Source organism: Ictidomys tridecemlineatus, chromosome 9, assembly GCF_052094955.1.
Source record: "Ictidomys tridecemlineatus isolate mIctTri1 chromosome 9, mIctTri1.hap1, whole genome shotgun sequence".
NCBI classification, from domain to species: domain Eukaryota; kingdom Metazoa; phylum Chordata; class Mammalia; order Rodentia; family Sciuridae; genus Ictidomys; species Ictidomys tridecemlineatus.
The window spans coordinates 12,039,894-12,066,893 of NC_135485.1; the positions used below are offsets into that span (position 1 = coordinate 12,039,894).

General features: G+C 45.0%; 1 protein-coding gene across 2 annotated transcripts; it reads right to left on the reverse strand.

The window, feature by feature from the left end:
• Nucleotides 1-4,366: 4,366 nt before the first annotated feature.
• On the reverse strand, nucleotides 4,367-25,081 carry Qdpr (quinoid dihydropteridine reductase). Of its 2 annotated transcripts, XM_005318945.5 has the most exons (7): nucleotides 24,850-25,081; nucleotides 22,317-22,409; nucleotides 19,177-19,273; nucleotides 16,350-16,490; nucleotides 9,909-10,017; nucleotides 8,073-8,156; nucleotides 4,367-5,059 (listed from the first exon to the last, which is right to left on the reverse strand). In XM_005318945.5, the coding sequence occupies exons 1-7, from the start codon at nucleotides 24,946-24,948 to the stop codon at nucleotides 4,954-4,956; spliced, it is 729 nt and encodes a 242-aa protein (XP_005319002.2). In that variant the 5' UTR covers nucleotides 24,949-25,081; the 3' UTR covers nucleotides 4,367-4,953. The 2 variants fall into 2 exon arrangements, with proteins under 2 accessions (XP_005319002.2, XP_077877243.1); XM_078021117.1 differs by lacking the exons at nucleotides 22,317-22,409; nucleotides 24,850-25,081 and adding an exon at nucleotides 20,114-20,185.
• Nucleotides 25,082-27,000: the final 1,919 nt, after the last annotated feature.

A 27,000-nucleotide genomic window follows, 5' to 3' on the forward strand; every position in this document is an offset into this window, starting at 1 on the left:
TTCTCAAAGGAAGGGCAGTTGTATGCAGTTGACATTTTAGACCTTGCTCCCAAATCCCAATGGCACTTAAGGTATCCGTGGCAGATAGAGATGCTGTCTGGAGCCTTTGGCAGCCCCCACAGGTGAATCACAGAGGATGCCACTGGGATTTAAATTCAGCCTCAAAGCCCTGCAGTACTTGCATCTCTTAGTAGGAACACACAGGATAGTTAACTTCTCCAAGTCTGTCTCTTTGTCCACCCATTCCACATTCACTGAACACCAAGTGTGTACAGATGCAAAATGAAAAATAATGCTTCAAGGACTAAGGAGAATCTGATCTTCATCCTTTCTCTCCTTTAAGTTCCTAACCAATCCAAAAAGACAACAACAACAACAACAAAAAGACAAGGGACAATAAATCAGTTCTACAAGGAAAGGGTAGAAAAGCAAGACCCATACAGCCCAAAGCCCATGCAGTGGACTTGCCCCGGGTCATGTCTGCATTCCCATCAGTCTCCATTTCCACTCACTCCAATCAGAAGAGTCCATTCTCTTCCCCCAAGGTAGAAGAGCAAGTGAGGAACTCCTCAAGAGAGGAAAAGATATTCCTGCAAAAACCTTCCCTTCCTGGAGAATGAAGATGTGAGTGTTTTAAGATATATGAGGAAGAGGCACCAAGAAGAATGTGCATAAAACTCCATGCTCAAAGCAGATGATCTATGCATGCCCCTTATCATTACCACCCGAGGGACCAAGGTGTGCAATGTCATGCCACATGTAATATGTCCCCGCAAAGCATAGTTTGGGGCAGGGCTAAGGAATCCCACAAACTTCAGTGCAAATTCTGGCTTTCTTCTATTCTAGCTATAGATATTGGAGAAATGACAGTGAATTTCTCATGACCTTAACTTCCTCATCAGTCTACTCATCCAGTGTCTCTGTCTAGGTTCCCTAGAACAGTCATAAGCAAAAGTTTAGGTCCTCAATGAAAATCACTAAACCGTTGATGTTTCAAGAGGCACCACTGATAAGGGGTGAAAAGACAACTCACAGACTAGGAGAGAATTTTTGCAAATCACATAGCTGAAAAGGATCTTACGTGGATAATATTTATATAAAAATATTAGGATTCAATAATAGGAAGACAACACCATTAAAAATGGGCAAAGGATCTTGTTAGGGTTTGGATACGAGGTGTTCCCCCAAGAGCTCCCATATTAGGCAATGCAGAAATGTTCAGAAGTGAAATGTTAGATTATAAGAGCTGTCACCTAATCAGTGAGTCAGTCCACTTCATGGATTAATCATTTAAATGGACTACTGAGCGGTAACTGTAGGCAGATGGGACACTGTTGAAGGAAGGTCGCTGGGGGCATGCCTTGGACTGAATCTTGGCCCCAGCTCCTTGTTTTCTGGTTCCTGGCTGCCGTGAGCAGAGCCGCTTTTCTCCACCATGCTATCCATGTTTTGCCTCACCTCAGACCAAAGGCAATGCAGTCAGTCAACCATGGACTGAACCTCTGAAACCGTGAACCCAAATAAACTTTTCCTCCTCTAAGCTGTTCTTGTTAGGTATTTTGATCCCAGTGATAAAAAGCTAACACAGATCTCAGCAGACATTTCACCAAAGGAGATACGCAAATGCCAAAAGCACATGAAAAGATGGTCAACGTCATCAGTGAGGGAATGTGAGTCAAAACCACAATGAGGTACCACTTTACATCAATCAGCATGGCTACAAAAAAAAAGACAGACAGCATGTGTCGGTCTAGGAGTGTAAAAACTGGAACCCTCCTATGCTCCTGGTGGGAGTATTAAATGGTGCTGCTACTTGGGAAACCATTCTAGCACTTGCTAAAATGGTTAAACATCTAATACACAACAATTCTACTACTAGGTATATACCCAAGAGAAATAAACATATGTCCAAACAAGTTAGCAGACATGTGCTCACAGCAGCACAATTCATAATGGCCAAAGGCAAAAAGAACTGCCTCATCAGTGGATGGATGGATATATCTGTACAAAGAAATATTGTTTGGCAATAAAACCAAAATATGCTACAACATGGAGGAACTTTATCATTTTTCCATATGTTGATGCAAAGATAAGAAATAACAATCAAAACTTTCTGAGCATTCCCATGTGCCAATCCCAGTACTTGCATTCATTTGCTGCATCCTTGGAGATCACCGACACTATTGTCCCCATTTCCCCTTTGAGACAGGCATATACACCAGGTTGTCATACAGCAAGTAGGTGGAAGAGCCAAGTTCAAATGCACACAGTCTTCCACCATCTCTCTATTACTCTGTCCTACTCCTGGAATTAGGTTAGACTCAAACTGAAAGTTTCCAAGAAAAAGTTGCAATTGTTTAATGGAACAGACAACAGTGGCTCCTCCCAGTCCTCTGCAGCCCCAGGACATGCAACAGCTCTAACTGTTCCCAGAAACTGTATGCACCTTCAGCTTCTAGGAATGTGCAGGCTGACCACACCAGTGATAGCAGCTGAGGAGATGCAGAAGCCACAATCTGCAACAGGGCAGAGGATGAGCACTGAGGGGCAAGTATGCTTCAGGCAAGCTCAGGTGGAGAGAACCTGAAAATTCAAAAGTCAGGCTAAATATAACATTTCAGATCAGCTACCCAAGAAATGATTAAAGCAAAAAGCAGGTCCAAAACCAGGTAGATTTTTCTAGATTCTGGCCAAGGATAGAGGTCAAGACTCTACAAAGTATCTAAACTGAGTTAGTGTCTGCACACAATCCCTCTCCTCCCAGGCCCTCTAAAGTCCACTCAAATCTTTGTCCTCCCACTACCCCTGAAAATGCTCGTCAGGATCGTGATGACCCCCCCATGACAAGGACAGTGGTCAGTTTTAGCTTCCATCCTACTTCTCAGCCACATTCAGCCTTGCTGTTCACCATCTCCTCTTAACATACTTTCTTCACTTTACCCCATGACACCACATCCTTGGTTTTTGCCTTATTGATTCTTCCTCATCAGTGTCTCCTATGGCTTGGGTATGGTTTGGGTATGTCCCCTAAGGGTTCATGTGTTAAAACGTAAGCCCCCATCACCAGATGCAGGTTATAACCTCAGAACTGTGAGCTAAATCAATCTCTTTTCTTCATACAGTTACCCAGCCTCAGGTATTTCATTATAGTAGCACAAATGGACAATTACAGTGTCCTCTATTAATTTTTCTCTTCTTCCTAATCTTCTAGAGAACTCAGTCCTTGATCTTCTTCTCTTCTTGGCACATATTTAGTGCATTTCCAGTTACCAGTTTATTTCCTCTCTGCTCCAAAGCCACCCCTCCTTACCTTCTCTGTGATAACTAAGCTGGCCTCTGGAAGCAGTTTCCCTGCATAGCTGACATGATGTTGAGTTTTGCTGATAAAAACACACCTCAATCATTACTTACTAGGTCTGGTTTCTAAGTAGAATAAAAACTACCAGCTTTCCTGAACCTAACTGTACCCTGAGCAAGTCACATAGGGGACTGTTTCCTCAACTAAATAATGGGAGCATCCATCCTAGGTATTCATTTGTTTTACTTTTCAGTGCTGGGGATCAAACGTAGGGTACTGCACACACTAGGGAAGTGCTCTACCACTGAGCTATACCCCAGCCCCATCCTAGAAATTCTGAGGATGAGACGGAAGACTGGATGGAGGACTGGACGTGTGAGGACCTAGGCAACTTATGCAGGTGCTATCAACTGCTGGACCTGAGTTCCAATTCCAGGTGTGATGCTCTCCAGCTGGGAGACCTTGAACAAGCAGTCCTACCTTTCTGGGAGCTCCCAGTTTCTTTCTTGTCATACTTAAAGGCCCCGGGGTTTTATTTTGGAGAGATGAAAATATTTGGGGCCTAGAGGCAGCAGCTGTACAACCTGTGGGTGTGTGAATGCCACTGGATTGATTGCTCACCTTGACTTTAATTTAATAAGTTTGGTTAATTTTATGAGAATTTCCACTTCATTAAAAAGAAGAAAACACAGAGTATGGCCCTTTACCCACAGCAGCTGTCTGTGACAGGGGCTGTGGGCTAAGTCCTGGCATTTACTGGCAACAATGGTTATCGTCTCTCTGGACCAATTTCCTAATCTGCAAAATGACTACATTAGATTACACCATGAGTTCCCAACCAGGTGGGCCCGAGTCAGTCACATGAAGAGCCACTACTAGAGGCACAAGGCCATGCCATGCCCCCACTCTCCAAGTCAGATGTGCCCAACACAGACAGCTACTGTGTGGAGAAAACCACTCGCCTTCTTTGAGAACAGCAGATAAAAGCCCCCAGGCAGCCTGTGATTCCAGCGCCCTGTCTGTGACAACTGCACGTGACGCTCAGTTTGGTTCAAGAAGACAACACAGTAAATGAAGTGCATTTATTAGGAGAAAACACTCCAAAGACTCACCAGTAGTTCTCTTGCACACTTAGCCCTAGGCCAGGGCACATTTGACAACTGCACAAGAAAAGGACACCATGACAGAGTCCAGGGGATTTTGCTGACACCACAAAAGTAGTTTTAAGGCAGTTTAATTCAAGGTCACAAAAACTACATCTATGACATAAAACAATAAGTGACATTCAAAAATAGCCCTCAAAATCACCCAATACCAAGAAATCACTGATCTAGTGGAGGCAGCAGCCTCTGTCAGGAACAGACGAGTGACTCAAGAGCAATCCAGCAAACGCTGACACAGACGGGCTGTTCCGAGACCGCCTCGTGCAGTCAGCACAGACTGGCGGTGCTACTTGCAGGCCCCGATCACGTGTTATTTCACATAAACATATTACACTGTCCAGGGAGAGCAAATGAACGTTAGGTGAGAGAAAACCAGGACTCGCTATCTCGTACCACACACAGGGTTACAGAAAACACAAGGCCAGACACGGTCGCACTGAGACAGGTTAGTGACTTTTATGGCAGGCCCCTCCCAGGCACTGAAGATGAAGCTTAAAAATACGCTGGGGTGAGCTCCGTCTTTCCTTCTGTGGTCACCACCTGGATTAGACTTCCTGAGCTGGGTCGGTTTTTCCCTGTGATCCAGTCATAGAAGGTTCTAGAACAAAGAAGAAAAGCTTTACATTTTCAAAACAAAAGTCTGGGCATGCTCACGTTCACATCAGTGGCTGCAAGGAGGGTGATATACAGCAGCAGCTGTGAAAGGGCCCCAGGGAATCCAGTCTCTGGTTCATTCTAACTTCTGAGTGACAATATTTGATGTGACCTTAACATTCATTTTAACATGCACTGTTGAAATTCTTTATAAGGGTGATGTTATCTTAAGTGATTAAAAAGGACTTTAGTTAATTTAAGAGAAAGATACATGTACAACAGAGGCATCCTCAGTATCTGCAGGGAAGTAATTCCAGGATTCCTGAGGATACCAAAATCCGAAGAGGCTCAAGCCCTTCATATAAAATGACACAGCATGGGGCTGGGGATGTGGCTCAAGTGGTAGCGCGCTCGCCTGGCATGCGTGCGGCCCGGGTTCGATCCTCAGCACCACATACCAACAAAGTCCGCCGAGAACTAAAAAATAAATATTAAAAATTCTCTCTCTCTCTCTCTCTCTCTCTCTCTCTCTCCTCTCTCACTCTCTCTTTAAAAAAAAATAAAAATAAAATAAAATGACACAGCATTTGCATGTAACCTACACACATCCTCCCAGGCACTTCAGATCATCTCTAGACAACTAACACAATATAAATCCATGTAAACAGTTGTCACACCAAATGGTCAGGGAATAAAGACAAGTTAAAAAATCTGCACGCGTTCAGCACAGAAGCAAATATTCCTCCAATATTTTCAACCCAAGGTTGGTTGATTCCAAGTATGCAGAAGCCACAGATATGGAGGGAACCAATTGAATTTTACACCTTGGAAATTAATTCTATTTTTTTAAGCAAATGTCGTGCAGCACACCCACAGATGTGCCAAGCAATGAAAAAAAGAGATACAAAAACCAGACTATTACAATAAAACGCTGAGAGCCGCAACAAGAGCAGGCAACAACTGCACTGGGAGAGGGGCACCTGAGCCTGCTGCGGCAGCCAGGAGGAACCTCTCTGGGAGACACAACTGCAAGAATTCTATGAAGTCACAGGGAATAGCCACGACTAGGTGACATTTTTAAAAACAAAACATTGACACTGGAGTACAGCATCCACTCTGACGGCTCACCAGCTGGTCCTCCAGACCTCCTTAGAAAGCACTCAGAGGTTCTAGGGACACTCTCGTGCCAACCTATAACCTTCTAGACTAGATCTGGTGGTCAGCTATAGGTCATCCGAGCTCCTTCTCTGAGGGCTGAATGAGCTAAGAGAAGTCCAGGCTCAGAAATCGGAGCCTGCAAAACTCCCTAAAAACGACAACGTTGTGGTCCTCTGTCCTGGAGCAGGCAGAGCACGGCCCCGCTGGGGAAGACCGGTCACACTGGAGGTGTATAGGTTCCCGTGCTCATTGTACATGTCTCTGATTGTCTGTCTTCTTAATTTGGAGCGGATGAGAGAGAACCTTACCATGGATGCTAAGGAAGCAATGCGTTCACAGACATTTCAGAGCAAATTGCACACCAGCTCATCCAGCGAATTTTCAAATACTGTAAATGGCTGAATATGATTTCTAGACCAGGGATGCCTGAGACAGCCCTTCCTCTGGGGTCTGTGGCTCAGCACAAATTCACACATGGGAGTCCATATATTCCATCTAGAGTCAGGGTCCTAGATCAATGTCTCTCTCAAGTGCTGTTGGGAGCACTGGCTTTAAAATAAATAGATAAATAAATCAGTCAGCAGGAGCTGTAGCTCAGTGGTCAAGTGCCCATTTAGCAGGTCTGAAGCCCTACGTTTGATCCCCAGCACTGTCAAAGAAAAAGAATTCAAATGCAATCATAATTCAAAGCTTGCTCTGTTCCGCTACTTTGAACTTTTTTCTTTTTATAAACAAAGCATTAAGCATGATTCCCAGCACAGGCAGAAACAACTGTCAACATACCATTTATTAAGACTACAGGTTTGGGGGCCACAATGCCTGGGTCTGATTTCTGGCTCTGTTCTGTGACCTCAGGCAAGTTACTCACCCCCACAATGTCCCCAAGTCCCCAAGCCTTAAGTGAGGAAAGAGTCTGCCTTGAGCGTTAAGTAATTGCAATGCAGTGTTCAGAGGGCCGCTTGGCACGTAACCAGTGCAGTGTAGGTACTTGTTGCAAACATAAAATGCAAACTCCAAACGTATCCCAATGTAATTTAAATGAGCCTGAAACATTAGACCAGAAGCACATTCACACTGTGCAAACATCCCTACAGCCACTGGAGCAGCTAATACGCCAGCTCTGCTGGGCGAGGTCTCAGCCTCCACCTGCTGGGCCCACCTGCTCCATGAGGGAGGGGATTGCATCCCCCTGCGCCCAGGGCTGAGCGCAGTACCTGGTCCCAGTTAGGGCTCAGTGAATACAGGATTATGAAACAGAGGGTTCTGAGAAACTGAGATGGGAAAAGCAAGAAGAGCAAATCAACCCTTTCTCTAGTGGGCTCTCAAATGCCACCACGTTCACAAACAGGTGGACAGATTTCAGCTTTCTGCAGGTCTATGGCTCGACAGATTGAGAACATGATCCCAGACCTTCCAGCCAGAGTCTCACTGCTACACAGCTGTCCCTGGTCACATCGGCAATGACAGTACAGGAGCTAAGGTTTACTTGCTAAGGGTCCAACACTGTGCCAGGGGCCCAGCACACACCACCACGTTTCATCCTCTGAATCATCAACATGGGCCTCGCCACACAGCCAGACAAACTGAGGCCCAGAGCATTAACTCACATTTTCAGCTTAGCGGAAAGTGGCTGGGGGATCAGGATTCACTATAAACCCCTCCACTATTGCTCAGCTCCCAACCCACCTACCCTGAGATTTGGGCTGAAGTGTCACATATCCCCAGAGGCCCAGTGACCTCCCAAGGCCACCCTGGGATTACTGATGAACTGACAGAGCATGGGCTTATCCTTTAGCACAAAAAATGCAGAGACTGGGGGGTGGGGGCTGCTTAGTTAGTGCCATCTCTGAAATACTCACTCGACTAGGAATTCTAAGGGTGTCCAGGAGCTGAAGTCAGCCTCCGGCATTGATTTCCTGTTCATTGGTGTATCCAGGGTGACCCTGTAACGCAGAAAGAGAGATATGTGTGTCATTTGTGCATCACCTTTATAGCAGGTTCCCAGGCCTCCTGGGGAGGAAAAGGCAAACATGCACCATTTCCACCCCGAGCCTCCGGCACCAGCAGACGTCCATGGGAGAGATCAGAGAGACCAGGAAACTGTCCACTCTAACAAAAATCACACCTGAGCGTAACTCTGTCAAGCTGTCTGCCACTCACCCTTGAGGCAGACAAGAACAAACTGGGAAGAGCCACATCCTGCCTTCCTTATGGGAGTGAATTGCTTTGTGAAGTCTCCACACGCTCCCTGAAGGGGAGCAGACTCATTCCCAAGGATTCAAGTGGAATGACATTCCTTCAAACATGAGAATACTAAAATATTAAAGTAGAAGTCTACTCTCCATGAAATCTTTGGATTTTTTGGCCTCAGGAATTATTCAAAATAGCTGCCAGATGTTCACAGAGTCACAAAACCTCACAACTGAGAGGGAACTGGAAAGGTGGTCCCTGAGAAGCCTCGGTGTCCCTTCCTGGGATCATAAGAAAAGCAGGCCAGTGGGTGCTGGAATCCCTGCAGGGAGAAGGAACATGCCACCGCCAAGGCAGCTGCCACCACATGGGACACTGACTGGGGACCTCCTTGCTGATCACAGCCCATAGCTGCCACATTCCCCCCTAAACCCTCCTTCACTTTGCCACCCATGCATGTCTCCCAACACACACACACACACACACACACACACACACACACACACACACACACTGACCTCCTAACAACATGAACATATAGTAAAACAGAACGTGTAAACTGCTTTTAAAGGAAGCGGGAAGCAGGGAAAGATGGGAGGGAAATGAAACTAAGAAAAGAAGAGTCAAAAGGACAGTCCCGTCCCACCAGCTAATCAAGCACTCTGGACACCCTGATCTAACCCATCAGCTGAAGATGTACTGCTACAGGCTGAATGCCACCCCCTGCCTACTGCCACCCAGCCCTGGTTCACAGGCTGAAATACCATCTGCAGGTGGTATTGGGAGACAGGCCCGTCAGTACTGGTGTGTATGGTAAAGACAGAGAATGAATCCGTGCAGTAGGTGAGAAACTATAACAACTGAGGCCAGAAGAAAAAAAAAAAAAACAGCAGTGCACTTGGCTTAGCCGAAATAATGGCTTAACTAAATGCTCTGGTGACACTTAGTTGAGTATAGAGAGTGGGAGAAGGGAAAGGGGACCATGGATAGGGGTGAGTCCAACGGAGTTTTTAAGAAGCTTACTCTTCATTTACCTCAAAAGTTGGTAAGTGATAAACAATTGATAGATCCAGGGAAAAAGAGAGAGAGAGAGAGACAGGCCCTTCAGGAGACGATCAGGTCATGAGAGCTCCCTCAACATGTATGGGATTAGAGGCTTGACGGAGCCCTGTTGTCCTTCCACCATGTGACCTCACAGAGAATGCAGCATCTATGAGAAATAAGCTCTCACCAGACACCAAACCAGCAGGCAACTTGAGCCTGGTCTTCCCAGCCTCCGGAACTGTGAGCGATAAACTTCTGTTGCTTATAAATCACCCAGCCTAAGATACTTTGTTAAAGCAGAAGGAACAGACCAAGACAAGGGTCTCTGGTGAATTTTGGAATCTGAGATGATGAACACACAAGTCCCTGGCAGAAAGCAACTCTGAGACAACCATTAGCTCCTGGCACTGGACAGAGGTGGGCAGAAGTGAATGGCAGCCAGGAAACCCCCAAGCACTTACGGGAGTACAGCGATGGCAGCAGCCCCGGGTGGCATGCCGCTATTCTTGCCCGCGAGGCTCTGGCAGAGCTGATGGACAGCACCCTTGGCCATGCCATAGCCAATCATTCCTGGGAAATGGGGAGAAAAAAAACAGCTCAGTTACCACTGGCTTCCAGAGTGACCACAGAACACGTGATCTCCTTTGTGCATCTCTGTTTCCTTAAAATTTTATCAATAGCCACATCTGGCCGCCTCCTTCAGGCAGGGCACCTCACCCACACACTCACACTGCAAACAGACAGCGAGCAAAGAGAAAGAGGGGACAGGTCAGGCAGGGGCTGTAGCCTCTGGCCAGGTTCCAGGAACACAGGCTTCCTAGAGACCCCCAGGTGTCACTGCCAATTCTTCTTCCCCAGCTGTAATAAAAACAGTAGGAAGGGTCCTGGACCTAGAATTCAAATAGTGGGGCTCTCACTCCAGTTTTACCAACAACTACAACATCACAGACCCCTGGATCTGTTTTTCCATCCGTAAATGGAAGTGGTGACTCAGATCTCAATTTATTCACAAGGCTGAGGACCAAAGGAGACCATATCCACAAAAGGCCTCAGGAATCAGAGGGCATGGTGCCAGGGACTGCCCATCTGTCGGTGGCGGGGAGCGCAACTTCGTGAGGGGGCACCAGCTACACCCTTGCCTGGGAGATGCCCTGCTGGGGCCGGGGCAGACAGGACGCCCTCCAAGCCAGCTCTCCACTACTCACGAGGTCCTGCAGGCATGCACTGGAAGGCATCTACAGCCTGTCTGCTCACCAGAGATGGGACAGCAGCCTGCACTCCTTCCGCGCGACTGTCAATTCTGGTCTCGACATTATTTCTTTAGTGTCACAGGGCCCACCTGCCATCACTCCACTGCCTACAAAGCCAGAGCCTGGGAAGCAGCTGCCAGGGGCTGCCACTCCCAGACTCGGAAACCCCCTGAACCCATCCCATTACCGAGCCTCTTCTATGTGTGAATTCACAGATCCAGTGTTGGGAACACAAAGAAACTCCCGGCTCCAAGGAGTCCCACAGCCCATGGAAAAGAACCTAGGTCCCAAGTCAGAGCTTGGGACCCAGGCGTGGTTCCTCACCACTGAGACTCAGGCGAGTGTCAGCGGCCCCTTCAGCCTCCAGTTCATCCCCATCAAATGCAATACTAATGCCCACGTCAATAGGCACTCACACAAAAAGGCATCTTACATCTCAAGCAGGTTCCTTCACTCCCAGAGGGAGGTTACGCTCCCAAGGGAGGGATCTTAACTATTTAACAGTGTAGCCCCAATCCAAAGAGTGGCCTTCGATAAGGACTGAAATCACTGTAATCAGAAAAGGGCAACAGGTGAGGGTGGAGAACAGGGCTTAATCAAGGGACCGGTCCTCAAAAAAGTGTGTGAAGTCAAACGAAGCTCTGCCTAGGAGCTCTGCTTCATTAAAACTGTGCAAACGTTTCCCACTACCCTTGGTTTCTCAGTATTCCAGACTAACTTTGAAAGAATAATCTATGAGAAAGTGAAAAAAAGCAAGGCACCAAAATGCCTCTATAAAGCCATGGAACTACTGTTTTAAACATGTGAATGCACCTGGCGTTGTGTGGGTGCACACAGAATACGCACAGGATGCTTCCATAAGGGTGCAGGAGAGGCGTGGCTGGCAGAGCCGGGGAGGGAGAGCTGCAGGACCAGGGGCTGCGTGGGAGGGACTGTTCCTGCTCACTGTACTTCTTTCAGCTCCATGTGGACGTTTGCTACATGCATTGGTTAGTTTTCCAATTAAAAAGCTGATTAATAAAATTGTTTAAATAAAAACTAAAGCAACTTCTTATCTTTCTCCTTAAGTTCTACATATTTCACTGCATAATTGTCACAGATCTTATGCCAAAATCTTTAGCAAAAAAGTGGTGCGTCCACAATGTGAAGCTTTAAAAGAAAAATTGTGCCAGTATTACTCAAAAATCATTTATTACTAAACTACCTTTGGTACAAGTAGGATGCACAGGATCCTTGTGAACATAATTAATGCAGAAGCGATGATTATGTGGTAAAATAGGTTCATTTCAAATTCCTAGATCCTGATCAAATCAGCTCCCTCCACAAAACCTCCCAGAGCTGGGGTTCCCTTTCCCCTTTGCTCTCCCCAGAGCATTTTGCTTAGACCTCAACTGGGCACAGTGTCCCATGCTCACCCACCAGCACCCCTGACTCTCAATACAAAGACCAAGTCAATGGATCGATGCAGTACCCACACCAATCTGATACTTACTAGCCACTCACTATTTACTGGCTGAGTGGTCTTAGACAAGTCACCTAGCATCACTGAACTTTGGTTTTCTCACCTGCATGCAAGGGATAACAATTGCACCTACTTTAGAGGTACCTCTGCAGACATCGTGACATTAAGTACATACAGAGCTTGACCCAATAAGCCTAACACTGGAAGATAGATGCCTAAAAAAATTAGACTTTTTTTTCCAAACAAATTTACTGAGATGAACTGATGTACCATAAACTGTACAATGTGAGAGGCACACCACCTGAGCCAATTTGACCTATGTATCATGCTACCTTTAATTGTTTCTTCCCTCCCACTACTTAATGAGGTTTGCCTGAAGCAAGAGATGCCTTTTATTAGGAGAGGTCTGTTTGCCCCACAAACATGTGGCAGGAATGGGGTGTCCCTCCTCCCTGTGCTCCCCACTGCACCCAACGGCAGCTGCTCACTGGATCCTGCTGTCACAGCAACAGTGAGCATGGGCGATCCCATCACACCTCCCCCTTCAGAAAGCTACCATTCCTTCCAGACCTCAGCAGCCTCCCTAAAAACCCTAGCACTGCGTGTACTGCTAGTGCCACCACTGAGGGGCAGCCAGGCCCAGGGGGAGGGACACCACAGCCCAGCCAGGAACCAACCACCAACCAGCCTCCACAACCACCAAGAATTGCAAAAGAGGGTCAAGGTCTCAAAAAGTACTCAGAAGCACAAGGAGAGTGTTTCACCATCCTGCGCTTCTCTGTTTAATCAGGGATCAGGAAGCCAATAGTGAATTCAAAACAGGACAAACTCAGCAAAGTCCCAAGAGAGGGGATCTGGGGAAGGGAAGAAAGCAACAAGCAACCCTAATGGCTGAGCCCTACAGAACACCACCTTTGGCACACAAAGTGGGTAAGAGCTCATCTGCAAAACCCAAAACAAAAGTACACCTCACAAAGAAGAAAAACACTGTCTTCCAAATTATACAATGATCAGTGTAGTCCCTACAAAGACTCCAGTCACTGCACAGTGATCCATCATTTTAGTAGATTTATCCTCCAATAAACAGCCCTCAAATACAACTGTGGAAAGAGGGGGAAGATTTACTCAGTGGGACATTCACTCAGTATCTCTCCAAAAGAAAAAAAAAATCATGTTTGAACATATCTTCTTGATTCATCATTTATTTTCAAAATATAAATAGATTTCCTCAATCTTTTTTTAATATTTATTTATTTTTTAGTTTTAGGTGGACACAATATCTTTATTTTACATTTATGTGGTGCTGAGGATCGAGCCCAGAGCCCTGCGCATGCCAGGCGAGAGCTCTACCACTGAGCCACAAAACCCAGCCCCACCAATCTCTTTTTTGGCGGAGAGAGATCTGAACAAAGTTGAAAGATATCATGACTCTCCAGGCATAGACACCCACGACTGTAAGACCCACTACTTGGGAGACTGAAGCAGGAGATCATAAGTTCAAGGCCAACTTGGGCAACTTAGTAAGACTCTCTCTGAAAATAAAAAGAAAAATTAAAAAGGGCTGGGGACATAGCTTAACTTGCCTAGCATGAATGAGGCTTTCAGTTCCATCCCCAGTACAACAACAACAAAAGATCTCACGCCTCAAATTAGCTTAACATCTAACCTAAGAGTTTAGAGATAAATTTATGACTGCTGTAAGCAGCAGTCATTGGGCAAAAATAAGCCTGGAGCGTGCACTACGAGTTCATTCACACGTTATGGACTTGCTGCAATACCCTCTGAGCCATTTACCTCCGTCAAGACGGACACAAGTCACAACCACCACATACAGGAGAATCATTACTTATCCTCCTTTTACAGGTAACAAGGCTCAAAGCAGTCAAGGAACTTGTCAAATATGTAATGGTGAGAAAGTGTGAGAGTCACCACAGAAGACCAGTGTCGATGCTTTCAGGGTTTGCAGGCACATCAAGAAGGATACAGATGCTTCTCAATTTAAGATGGGCCACATCCTGATCAACCCATGGACAGCTGAAACAGCAAGTTGAAAACGCATCTAAGAGCATGGCTCAGCCTCACCTGCCTTAAACATGTTCAAATATTTCCATGAGCTGTAATCAGGCAAAATCATCTAACACAGAGCTTATCTCATGTAAGTTGTTGAATACTGTACTGAAAGTGAACACCTGAATAACAGGTATGCCTTCTCATACTGCAAAGTCAAAAAATTGGAAAATTGAATTACTATTGAAAGTCGGGGACCATCTGAACTTATAAACCAAAGGAAAAGAGAGAGGACTGCTTTGTCCTTTAGAAAAATTAAGTCTTTCAGTCCTAGGGTTTTGTTTTTAAATGTCAAACTATTATTCATTTCTGTATTTACTTTTTAGTGCCTCTGGCCTATGTCACCTTTAATAAAATCAGACCTCAACCAAACATCTAACATCTACACAGATTTAATTATAACCACAGCCATGGACTTGTACAGTCATATGCTCTGGGAAATGTAATAAGAAAATGAGTGGCAAGAAATCGCTACTTAAGCCTGGCATGGTGGCACACTCCCAGCAGCTCGGGAGGCTGAGGCAGGAGGATCATGAGTTCAAAGCCAGCCTCAGCAAAAGCAAGACAGTAAGCAACTCCGTGAGACCCTGTCTCTAAATAAAAAACAAAATAGGGCTGGGGATGTGGCTCCATGGTCAAATGCCCCTGAGTTCAATCCCTGGTACCAAAATAAGAAAAAGGAAGAAGAAAAAGAAATCACTAATTAATAAGGGCCTCACAGTTCAGGGAGTTACATTAAAATTGAGAAGGTGTCCCAGGTCTCCATCATTAGATCAAAAAAAGTTCCCTTTAAAAAAAAGAAAAAAACAATAACCAGGAGTTTAGGGGGCACTTTCTTCCCCTCTGTGCACTTTAGCCTGTTCCAAGGGGAGTGCATCCCCCAAGTTTACATCTTGAGATCCTAGTCAGCAGTCCTCCCCCAGAATGTGACTATATTTGGAAAGAGTCATTAAGGAAGTAATTAAGTTAAAGTGAGGTCATTAGGGTGGGAACCCAGACCAATGTGATCCTCCTTTTTTTTTTTTTTTAATATTTATTTTTTAGTTTTCAGCAGACACAACATCTTTGTTGGTATGTGGTGCTGAGGATCGAACCCAGGCCGCACGCGTGCCAGGCGAGCGCGCTACCACTTGAGCCACATCCCCAGCCCAAATGTGATCCTCCTAAGGAGAGGAAATTAGCACAAACTCATGGAAGACAGTGAGCGCACAGGTAAAAGGCAGCCACCTCTAAGCCAAGGAAAGGCCTTAGGAGAAACCAACATCTTGTCTGCAGACTTTCAGCTCGAGAAAGGCAAGAAAATGAATTTCTATTGTTTAAGCCACCCAGCGTGTGGCAGTCCCAGCAAATGAATACAGGAAACAACAAATGCAAAGGACGCTGGAGTCTGCACAATGAAATGGAAACAATTCAGAAAGCACACAATTCAGAAAGGGTCAGAGTTTTTGTTCAAAGCAAGTTTGCATCTCTACTGTATAAACCTAGACTTAACTCCCAAACTTACATATTCAAACAGCAAACAGTGATACCTACCCCAAGATTAAATGAGAATATATCTGAAATATATCTGTACCTAGTAAGACCTTCTGTGTACTGGTCTCACCCCATGCTGGACACTATCCACCCTTCAACAGCTCTACAGCTTTACAGTGACTCTTCAAGTTGGATATTATTGTCACTGTTGTACAATTAGGGAAACAACAACAGAAATTTGGTCAGAGAAAACAGAATGAGGAATCAACTCCTAGCCTCTCATTCCAGAGTCCTCACCACTTCCAGCTGCCAAGCTCCTTCTCTGGAACCATGTGCAATGATAATAAAACCTATTTATCAACCAGAGAATACCCACCACACCATTCACTCCAGGGTGGACCACACCTAAATGGACCAGATAGGGTGCCAGACTAGTAATCCTTAGTCAGTGTGACATGAGGACAAACGCAAATGAAAAGACCAGGACCCCTCCCACTACAGAGTCAGGCCTAAAAGGAAGTAAAATCCATCCAACTGTAAAGCACCTGAGAGCATAAAGGGCTTTAGTAGTCCTCATCCCATGAAGTGCCCAGCAGCCCCTGCATGCAATGCCAACATTCCCATTTCACAGCTGGAAAATAAAGGCTTACCAGGAGTCCCATCCAGGGCAGCCTTGGCACCAGCCAAGGTCAAGAGGCCTCCTTCTTTGAGGTGCTTGGTGGCCAGATGGCTGGAGATGGTCGATGTCCACATGCTCTGCTTCCACATCAGGTCACAGTTTTTAAAGAGAGCTGAGCAGAAAAACATGTGGGCTCAGTTTCCCAGAGAAGAAAGTCAAAGGAGAGCTCAACACATCAAGCCCTAACTCAAAGGAGTCCTTACAGCCCCCTGGTCCCCTGCCTGCATTTACAGCAGGGTCTAATACCAACAGCACAGGGCTGGGTAGTCAGAGAGGCAGGCACAGGGCTCAAAACCGGGCATGTGACCACCAATTCTCAGCTTCCTCACCTGTTAACTGGGAAAATTTTAGCCAATAAATTTTAGCAAGTAAATCTGGAGTCACCAGACTGACACACTGGCATTAATTCAAAGATTGTTTTACTTTACAAAAGGCATTAGATTTAAAACAAGAACCTATATGACTGTGTGGGCTTTTATCCATATGGCCATAAAGAGGGCTTTGGCAGAGCCACATTGTTTGTAGCTGAAAGGTTAATGTCAGCTAAAGCTCCCAAAGGGAGCTGAAATGACAACCCTGTCACACGTGTTTTAGCCTCCTGTCAGACAGGCAGGAGAGACAAGTGGTAACATGTTACCCCACCAAGGGGGCGACTAACAGAACACATGGAACCCCATGATCCAGAAAGAATGCCCTCCTCATAGAGGGATCGGCAGGCGCAAACCAGGGGTTGCATTTTCCTACTAAAAAACACTAGGGAAAAGTGTGCTGGACCCATATTTATCATTTCTTGCTTCCAAAATACATCCAAGGTCATCAAGCTATGTTGCCAACCCATCCACAAAACACAAAATCTCACATTTAAATGTGGCTCACAGAATTTCAATTCCTCTTTAAATGGCTTTAGCTAATACGTATAAAAAGGGATATTAAAATTAGTAAACTACCACTTTCCAGTTGCCAGCATATGGTTTTAGGCAGGGGTCACCAACGGGTGCTTAAAATCATGGGGGACGCAGTTCTATATATAATTTAATGGGTCATGTACTCTTTGCAAACATGAAAACGTGGAAGTCCACCTTAACCAAGCATTAAATCTGGCATTGACAGGGGAAGGGCCACCTGACACACTGGGCTTTGGTGTGATATAATACTCAGTGCTCAATATCATTCAAGAACTCCCACCTAGGGGGATGGGGATGTGGCTCAAGCAGTAGCGCGCTCGCCTGGCATGTGTGCGGCCTGGGTTCGATCCTCAGCACCACATACAAACAAAGATGTTGTGTCTGCCGATAACTAAAAAATAAATATTGAAATAAAAAAAAAAAGAACTCTCACCTGGAAAATGTTTAACCTGAATCTAATCAAGTCTCTAGACCTAACTTCCAGTTCACAAGGAAACAGCAGGGTCAGAGGAACACGTCAAATGATATCTTAGAGGAAACAACAGAGTTCAGAACACGGGACATTCTATTTCTGAAAACTGCCTGGGACTCGACAAAAAGTCTCATGGGAGTAGGGGAAGAATTCTACATGAAGAGAGTAAAAATGGCAACAGTTTGCAACTTGACATTATTAACTATAGAATTACTGTCAATCTTCATAGGTACAATGGTGTTGGGATAATGTAGGAAAACAGGCTCACTGTTGGGAAAGGTGCATGCTGAGGTGAGGTGACATGTACTTTCCCTCCAATGGTTAACAAAAAAGCCAGACACAAAGTGCAGGCATGCAAGAAAGCACGAGAGCGTTAAGTCTGGCAAACATTAACATCTGTTGAGTCTTCTTGGAGGGCGTAATGGCGTCATAGGACTATTCCATGAAGCAACTTAGAGCCTCTTTATAACACTAAGGAGCCCCCTCAAAAGCAACAATTAATAAAGAAAAAGGAAGTTTCCTAATTTTACCATCTCTTTTATACTAAACAAAGCCATTTAAAGAGGAATTGAAGTTCTGTGAGCCACATTTAAACATGAGGCTGGTATTTTGTGCGGTAATCGGGTTGGTAAAATAGCCTTGTGTGCATTTTCTGTGTGTGTGAAAAATGTTCCTAATAAAAAGTTGAAAAATGTAATCGGATGCAGCAAAAGGTCAAATCTGAGTTCTTTGGACCTGCAGAAAAATCTCTCAAGTTCATGCACATCCCCCAATTCCTGAATAGAATCAACTCTGAGAATTTGGGCAGAAACAGCTGATTTCATTCTATCTCTATTTTGAGTTTCAAACTCAAATGTCTACCTTCCCTCTCTCCCTCTATGGGACGTTTTCTCTTCATCTCTAAAAGACAGGTGTTAATCACTACCTGAGAGTGCTGTAGTCTGAATGTGTCCCCAAAAGTTCACCTGTTGGAAACTTTGACCTCAGTGCAAAAGTAAAGTGGGTTGAGACATTTAAAAGTGATTATGTACTCATGAGCGGATTAATGTCCTTATTGCAGGAGTTTATTTACTGATAAAGGGATAAACTCCTGTCCCCCCACCCCCTCTCCCTCCTGCTCCCTTGCCTGTTGCTTTCTACCATGGGATCATGTAGCAAGAAGGCCCTCACCAGATACCAAGTCTCAGATTTGGACTTTCCATCCTCCAGAACCGTAAGAAATAAATTTCTGATCTTTATAACTGACCCACTCTCAGGCATTCTGTTGTAGCAGCACGAAATGGACTAAGTCACAGAGCTATTGTAAAGATTCTGGGAGACACACAGAAAAACAGCTGGCCTGGCATCTCGCCAACACCTGATCCGCATCAGATGGACAAAGAGCAGAGTAATGTGAATGATTAACTCGGAAAAGAACTCACACTTGGATTTGGCGTTGCCCCCAGCCCATCCTCCAGCGACACAGAGAATGGCGTCCACCTTGTCTTCACCCAGGAGTTTTCCAACCTCAGCAGTCACCTTGAACAAGGGAACAAGCAGATGCATGAGCTGCAGGGCAGCCTGAGACAGTCTGTATCCTGACAGTTGTCTTGGTTTCTCTTCCTCTTCATTGTTAGCCAGTTTACAGTGCTGGCTATCAACACAGGACACCAGACAGAAAGACTCACCTCTAAGGGGTGTTTTGAATAGAGAAGCCCAATTACATTTCAGTGGGATTTTCATTAAGCAATCTAGAGCCTCCGTATAATATTTAAAAAGGTAGGGACAGATTCCCCCAAACAAAACAATGAAAAAAAGAAAAGGAGAACAAGGTTTCTCCCTAGGTTTCATGGCCCACAGCTAACATTCTGGTGAACTCCTCTCCAGACTTTCTTTGCAAATCATGGAATCATAATCTGAGAAGAAAATCAATTCTACTCTGTTCCCAGTTGATAAGCCCTGTAACTGAAACTCACAGAAAATGTTAAAGAAAAATTAAGCACAAGAAAAAAAGATAGTCAAGGTAAAATGTTAGTAAATACTGATTACATGGGGTTCATTTTAATGATCCACATTTGTTGAAATTTGAAAGCACAAAAAAAATATATTCATGCCTTCTTGTTTCAATTTATTAAAAGAACAGTCTGGCAAGACAGGCCACTCTGCTCAGGGACCGTGACTCTTCCTGAGTTCTCTAGAATGGCTGAGGTGATGCCTCCCGAGTGCTCATTAACGTCAATCTTCTAAGGATTTACATCAGGACCCAGGGTCTCTCCAGCAACACCTCGGTCTATTACCTCTTCCCAGGCAATTTCTGTGGGCTCAACTGCTCCTTCAATCTCCAGTGGAAACCAATCTTCCCTCCCCTACATGCCTCACCTTCCATTTTTCAGAAGTTTCCCAAATCTCCCTTGGCCTCCACCTAACCTGATGCATCTTTTGTTGACCTTCCTCCTGTGGCTCTGAGTTGCCCCTTGGCCCCTCTCTCCTCTCTGAAGCTGTGTCTAGAGCTCAGAGTCCATCTGCTTGCCAGAAGCTGGATCAGCTCCCTGACATCTGCACATGCACAGACCCCATACCTAACCCAGCACAGTCTACATTTTAGGGACACATGGAGCCAGCAACCATGACCTGTTTGACTTCTTTTTCTTTTTAAAGCATCTACATTTCACGTTTACAATAAAATTTAAATGAGACTGTTTTAAATTCCCTCCACTTAAATTTTGCTCTGTGCCCAAGAATCTTCTATACACTTAATGTCTTTCAAATCTTTTCACTAGTTGAATTTCCTACCCATTGGCCAATTTTGCACACATCTCGGGATTGAATTTCTTCTTGTGGAGTTTTAAAACCAAAAACTGACTATCATGCTGTTGGTCCAGAAATAAATAATTTTAAAAGTTGAGCCATAATAATTAAGGCATTCCTCAGTCTCTTACAGATGCATTCTATATTCAAGTTTCAGGTAGGGACAACAGCCACATTCAAAAACCCACAGGGGCTTCAGAACCTGCAGATAGCAGGAACTGACTGCAGAGACCCACACCCAAAAGACCCTCTGCCTGCCGAGCCCTGGCACTGTCCTTCCATTTTGTTTTTCAGCTACTTTGTTCATATGAAGTAGTTTGCTCTGGGGAAACTCAGCACAATGGCTAAAAACACAGTCATTAAACTAATCCCACTGCCCAGGTTCAAATTCTGACTATGCTACCTCCTACCTGTTTGACCTTGAGCAAATACCAAAGGTCCTTCTGTGCCTCATTTCCCCATTTCTAAAAGGGAGATAAAATTAGAAACTTTGTTTTGAGGGTATTATGGAGACTAGATGAATTAAAGTAAATAATGCACTTAGAACAGTGCCTAGCAACTAAAGAAGCCAGGTCAACTTTATTATTATACTCATTAAGTTCAATTTTTAACATGTAAGTAGAGCAAACATTAGGACCATATAAGAACAATAAAAACACCGTCCGCCATCCATGGGCTACACATCTGATTCAACAAACCTTTTTCAAAGGAAAAAACTACATCTGTAATAAACATGTATAGACTTTTTTCTTATCATCATAACCTAAACAATACAGTACAACACATATTAACATAGCACCAGCATTGTATTAGTTCTCATAAGTAGTCTAGAGAGGGTAAAAGTATACAGGAGGCATGTAGGTTACTGAAAATGCTATACTACTCTATATAAAGGACTTGAGCATCTGAACATTTTGATATCCACAGAAAGTTCAGGAACCACCTCCCCAATAGGTATCAAGAGATGACTATGTTCCTCAGTAAGTCATCCGGCTTTTAATTCTATCCTACATCAATCTGATACTCTAGAAAGAGCAAATGAGCTGCAAGTTATGCTCAATTTTATTCTTAAATATTTTAGAATTGCATGTTTGGAGAGATGGATTGGTGGTGAACTTAAAAATATATTAACCTCATTGTGAAACTATCAACAATTTCTTCTTTTTGCTGATCTGTATTTTCTGCATCATATACACCTCACCTTAGAAATTCCTTAAATTTGTTGTCAAAACGGCCAAAAATCAGAAAACATCCATCAGTGTAAGATCATCAAGGAAAGCACAACTACATGAAAAGGAAAAAGTGGGAGCTGGGGTTGGGGCTTAGTGGTAGAGCACTTGCCTAGCATGTGTGAGGCACTGGGTTCTATTCTCAGCACCACATATGAACAAATAAAATAAGGTCCATTGACAACTAAAAAGTATTAAAAAAAAAAAAAAAAAAAAGGAAAAGGTGACCCACTTAGAAGCCACGCTAGTGTCAGGACCCATGTTCCTGATTCCACCAGGAACTAGCTGATCCTAGTACAAAAAAATACAAAACTACTCCAACTTTCAAAAGTAATACATATGGTTTGCATAGGAAAGACAAGAAAACAGGCTACTCAGACATGGATTATATAATTAACTTTGTATTTTATCACTTTGTCCAAATTTTCCAAGAGCACAAATGGCTTTCTTTCGTAATTATAGAAATAATGATTGTAAAAAAAAAAAAAAAAGAATACATAGTAAGGGGCTTCATGGCCCATCCCTGGGGATGTTTCTGGAGTTACCTGGGCAGCCTGCTCGGTAAAGGAGTCCGTCATCCTAACAACGACACTAGCACTGGCCTCCTCATTCTCCACCACATCGATGCTGGCAACCCACTGGGGAGAAGAAAATAGTTTTGATTCAGAGACACCAAGTTACTCCCTTAAAGATCCACATCCACACCCAGAAATGAGGGGAGAGGAGACAAAAAAAAAAGAAAAGAAAAAGAGGCTCACAGGATGAGGATCCCTGATGTAAAATTTTTGTTTCAGATTTTGGAGATTTTCAGATTTTAGAATATTAGCACACACATAATATATCTTGGGATGACCCAAGTCAAAATATAAGTGCAGTTACATTTCATATATACCTTATACCCAAAGCCTCTAGGTAATCTTACATAATATATTTAAAATTTTGTACATGCTACAAAGTTTCATGGTGTGGTATTTTTCAGCTGGGGTATCACGCTGACCCTCAAAAAGTTCAGGATTTGGGAGCATTTCAGATTTCTTGCTGTAAGGATGCTCAACACTTAAATGGAAACCTACTAGAGAAGCAACTGACTGCTCCCAGGGACTTGTGACTTTGGTCCTAGATTTCACCTCCTCCCTGTGCATTTTCACTCCAAACACTTCCCCTCCTTCTCTACACTTCCAGAGACACCAGGAGTCAGCAAATCTTCTGTAAAGGCCAGATAGTAATCATTTCAGGCTTTGCTGGCATATGGTCTCTGTCACAAGCACTCAAATCATTATGATAGCAGCAGAACACAGCCGGCTACAGACAATAAGGACATGAAGGAGCATGGCTGTGTTCCAACGAATCTTCAGATGCTGAAATATGAATTTCACATAACTTCCACATCACAAAATATTGTTCTTATATGATTTTTTTAACCATTTGAAAATGTAAAACCCTTTCTAGCTCTCAGACTGTACAACAGCATGTGGCTGACCAGATTCCTCCTATGGAGGCCAGTAGTTTGGAGGATGCATGTCTATGGCAGAGAGATTTGGGAGTTGGACAGATCACAGTGGATGCTGGTTCTGCCACTGAGAAGTTTTTTCAGCCTCAAACACTACAGCCGTTCCTCACCCACCCAAAGTGGGATGTATGACTGACAAGGTTAGCAAAAATTACATGAAATGGAGGATGCTAAGTCTCCAGGCACAGGTGACACAGGGTTCTTACTCAGAAAGCTCCAGGGTCCTTCAGTCTGAAGGCCCCAGAATTCAGTATCTCTACCTTAAGCTGTGACCACAGAATCATTCAACAACTCTCATTACTTGTACACCAAAAGCCATGGGGAATACTGAGACAAAAAAAGACTCCCTCCAGGCCCTCCCTAAGAACCAACAGAGAAAGGGGAAAAAGACAAACAGAGGTAAATTAGTTGGTCAGACTCCAACAGAGGCGGAGGTAAACTAAAGTGCCCCCTGCCAAGTGAAAGCACAACCTTCCCTGTCTGCAACAAGAAGACACTAATAGGATCCACCTCACTAAAGTTACAGGGAGGACTAAAGGAAATTAGCAGTCTGGGAGCTCTGATGTGTAGGGGCACAGTGCCTAGCCCCCAGCAGACATTCCTTCAACGCTGCCATCTTAACCTCCATCTCTGCAGACCTAGGAAGACACCTTAACCAGTCTTCCCAGGTTCCGATAGGTGGGTGACAGGAGGGAAAGGTGTGTTTGGAATCCTTTAGAAGCTTATTCCAAGTTTTGAGAGAGAGGAAAACCCTGGGACCCTCCCTCTGATCCAAGGGGACTCCCTTACCCAGGCTGTTGCCTCTGCTAACTAAACTCGCAGGACTGACTTTTGAGCATGTGGCAGCTGCAGAGAAGACCCGTGTGCTGAGCAAATGGCTCAAGAGTCCCTGCCCCTCCCACCATTAGCCCTGTTGCACCTGCCACTCTCTGAGACTGGACACTTGACTACAAAAAGTAGTTGAAATATTCTTTGTTAAAAAGCTGGCAGCAGCTGCGGGCTGTCTTCAAATTGGCAGGTCCAAAGGAACTAAAGGAACAGGGGTGGTAATAGTAACATCAAAAATAACTCGAATTTAAATAGCTTTTGGCACGTGTGTCAGATAAGTTACCTGCAACAACATCAATTATGTCATTTACTCCTCAAAACTCACCCAAGGGGTAAACACCATCAGTAATCCCATTTTATTTAAGGGGAAACTGAGGTTCGCAGGCGTTAAGTAATCAGTTCACGGTCAGGGGCCTAGTAACCGGAGGCAACAGGCAGTCTAATTCTAGAGGCTTCCTTCTACATTCTCTCACCCTGGCTCCTCTTCCTACCCCTCTGGAACTGCTCTGGACTTTCTGGGCCAGGTGAGAGTCTAGAGAGCAACCCCCACTACCACCTCCTGGCACTGGGGCCTGCATGTCTGCAAGACAGAGACCTGCAGAGTATGCGCGCACGTGCAGGCACCAGAGTCCCAGGTGCACAGGGGTCCTGTGCACAGGGGTCCTGGCTTCCTCCTGGCTGCCCTCCGCTGCACAAGCAGCCCTGGGCCCCGCCCCACAGTGCCCGGCCCGCCACATTACCCAGTTGCGGGCCCGGAAGGCCTGCACGCATTGCGAGCCCAGCGCGCCCCTGCCGCCGTACACCAGCACCCGGCGCGCCTCGCCCGCTGCCGCCGCCATGCCGCAGCTCCCCGCCGGCGCCGCTGTTCTCTAGGTCCGGACTGAGCGCCGCGCGGACTGCCGCCGCCTAGCCCTCCACCAAGGCAGGCAAGCTCGGCCGCCCCGGACCTGCGCCTGCGGCCACGCCCACATCCACCACGCCCCGGGGGCGGAGACACCGGCAAAGCCCCGCCTTCCGACCGTCTGTCACTCAGGAGGGTCCAGCCCCGGACAGTGGAGCGCAGCTTGGTGGACCGAGAACGCGCGTGGCTGCACAGCGCCGTTGCACGAGGAGTTGGAACAAAACAAACCTCCTAAAATACATTATTTTTCTAAGTAAGAGTGCGGACTCTGCCTGCCCCACTGTTCGAAAGCTGTGTGGCCTAAGCGACTTCCTTTCTGACTCCTTGCCTCAGTTTCCTCGGGAGTGAATTGGGAAGAATATTCTGTTTCCCCGGGGTTTGGGGAAGGATTGCAAAAGGTAATGCTGTTAGCAAACCCAGGTTCGGAAGCACATCCTCGGAAAAACCGGGATCCAAAACAGGAGAGGAAGGAAGGAAGGTTTTATCCGGTGGCCGAAGGAAAAAAGCAGGAGCTCTCTTGCTGACAAATCAACTTCTCAACTCTAGGGGGTGGAGGACATGTAGGGTACAAATAATAAGATGGAGAAGCTAACAACGGCGAGGAATAGGAAAATATTCCTATTTTCTGGGAATAGGTGGAGCTCTCCCAGGAACCCAGGGGTCACGGTTTTACGTTCCTTTCATGGTTTAGTGTTTCTGGTCCTGGTGGCAGGTAGCTATGTTTAGCCTTCAAGCCGGAATAAAGACTAGGGAGTCCGTGTCAAGTAAACCCTATATTATAGTTTTGATCAAAACAGTTCTCAAAATGATCAACATGTCTACATACAGTGCTGAGTGGAATCTGACCCAAAGGCAAAGAAGGCAAGGAAAGAGACAGGTGGCGAGCCTTTTCATCCAGTTCCAGCGCCTGTTCGACTCTGCAGGCCCGAGGGAAGAGTTGTTTTCGGCACAAGTGGCCTTCAATCTCTGAAGAGTAACCTAAGTAGCTGCTGTCATCATAACCCACAGTCAGAGGTGTCATCTGCAATAAAGCTACTGGGAAACTATTAATATTTTGTCCAGCCATGCAGTCTGCAAAATTAGTCATTTTCAAGCCAGCTAAGAGAGGTGTCATTTACATTTTTCTCCATGACAATACTATAGTGCTTAGAGGAATATATGGTATAGTTAAGTGGTAGGAGCTCAATAAATGTCAATGCCAGTAAGTGACTCCTGTGTGCTGGTTCATTTTATTCCACCAAACAATCCCATGACCAAGGAGAAAATTTGAACCCAGATCTTCAACAGCCAGGATTTGCTTAAGTACACCTCCAATCAGCACACCATGGGCTCCTTGGGAATCCTGTGTTATCCATAGAAATGATTATTCATTTCCTGGAAATGATTGCTTAATCCCTAAAGCACCAAAAGTTAAGAAGTTCACTATTAAGGGGAAAAAAAAGTGATACCACATTGGAATATTACTCAGCATTAAAAGAGAATAAAATCATGGCATTTGCAGATAAATAGATGGAGTTGGAGAATATCATGCTAAGCAAAGTAAGTCAATCCCAAAAAACCAAAAGCCAAATGTTCTCTCTGATAAGTGGATGCTGATCCATATGGGCCAGTGGAGGAGAGCATGGGGAAAATGGAGGAACTTTGATTGGGCAAAGGAGATGGAGGGGAGGGGAGGGGTATGGGGGCAAGAAAGATGGTGGAATGAGATGGACATCATTACCCAAGGTACATATATGACTGCACATATGGTGTGATACTACATCATGTACAGAGAAATGAAAAGTTTGGCTGCAATTGTGTACAATGAATCAAAATGCATTCTGTTGTCATATATACCTAATAAAAATAAATAAATAATTTTTAAGGTATTTATTTTTTAGCTGTAGTTGGACACAATACCTTTATTTCACTTATTTATTTTTATGTGGTGCTGAGGATCGAACCCAGTTCTCGCACGTGCAAGGCAATTGCTCTACTGCTGAGCCACAAC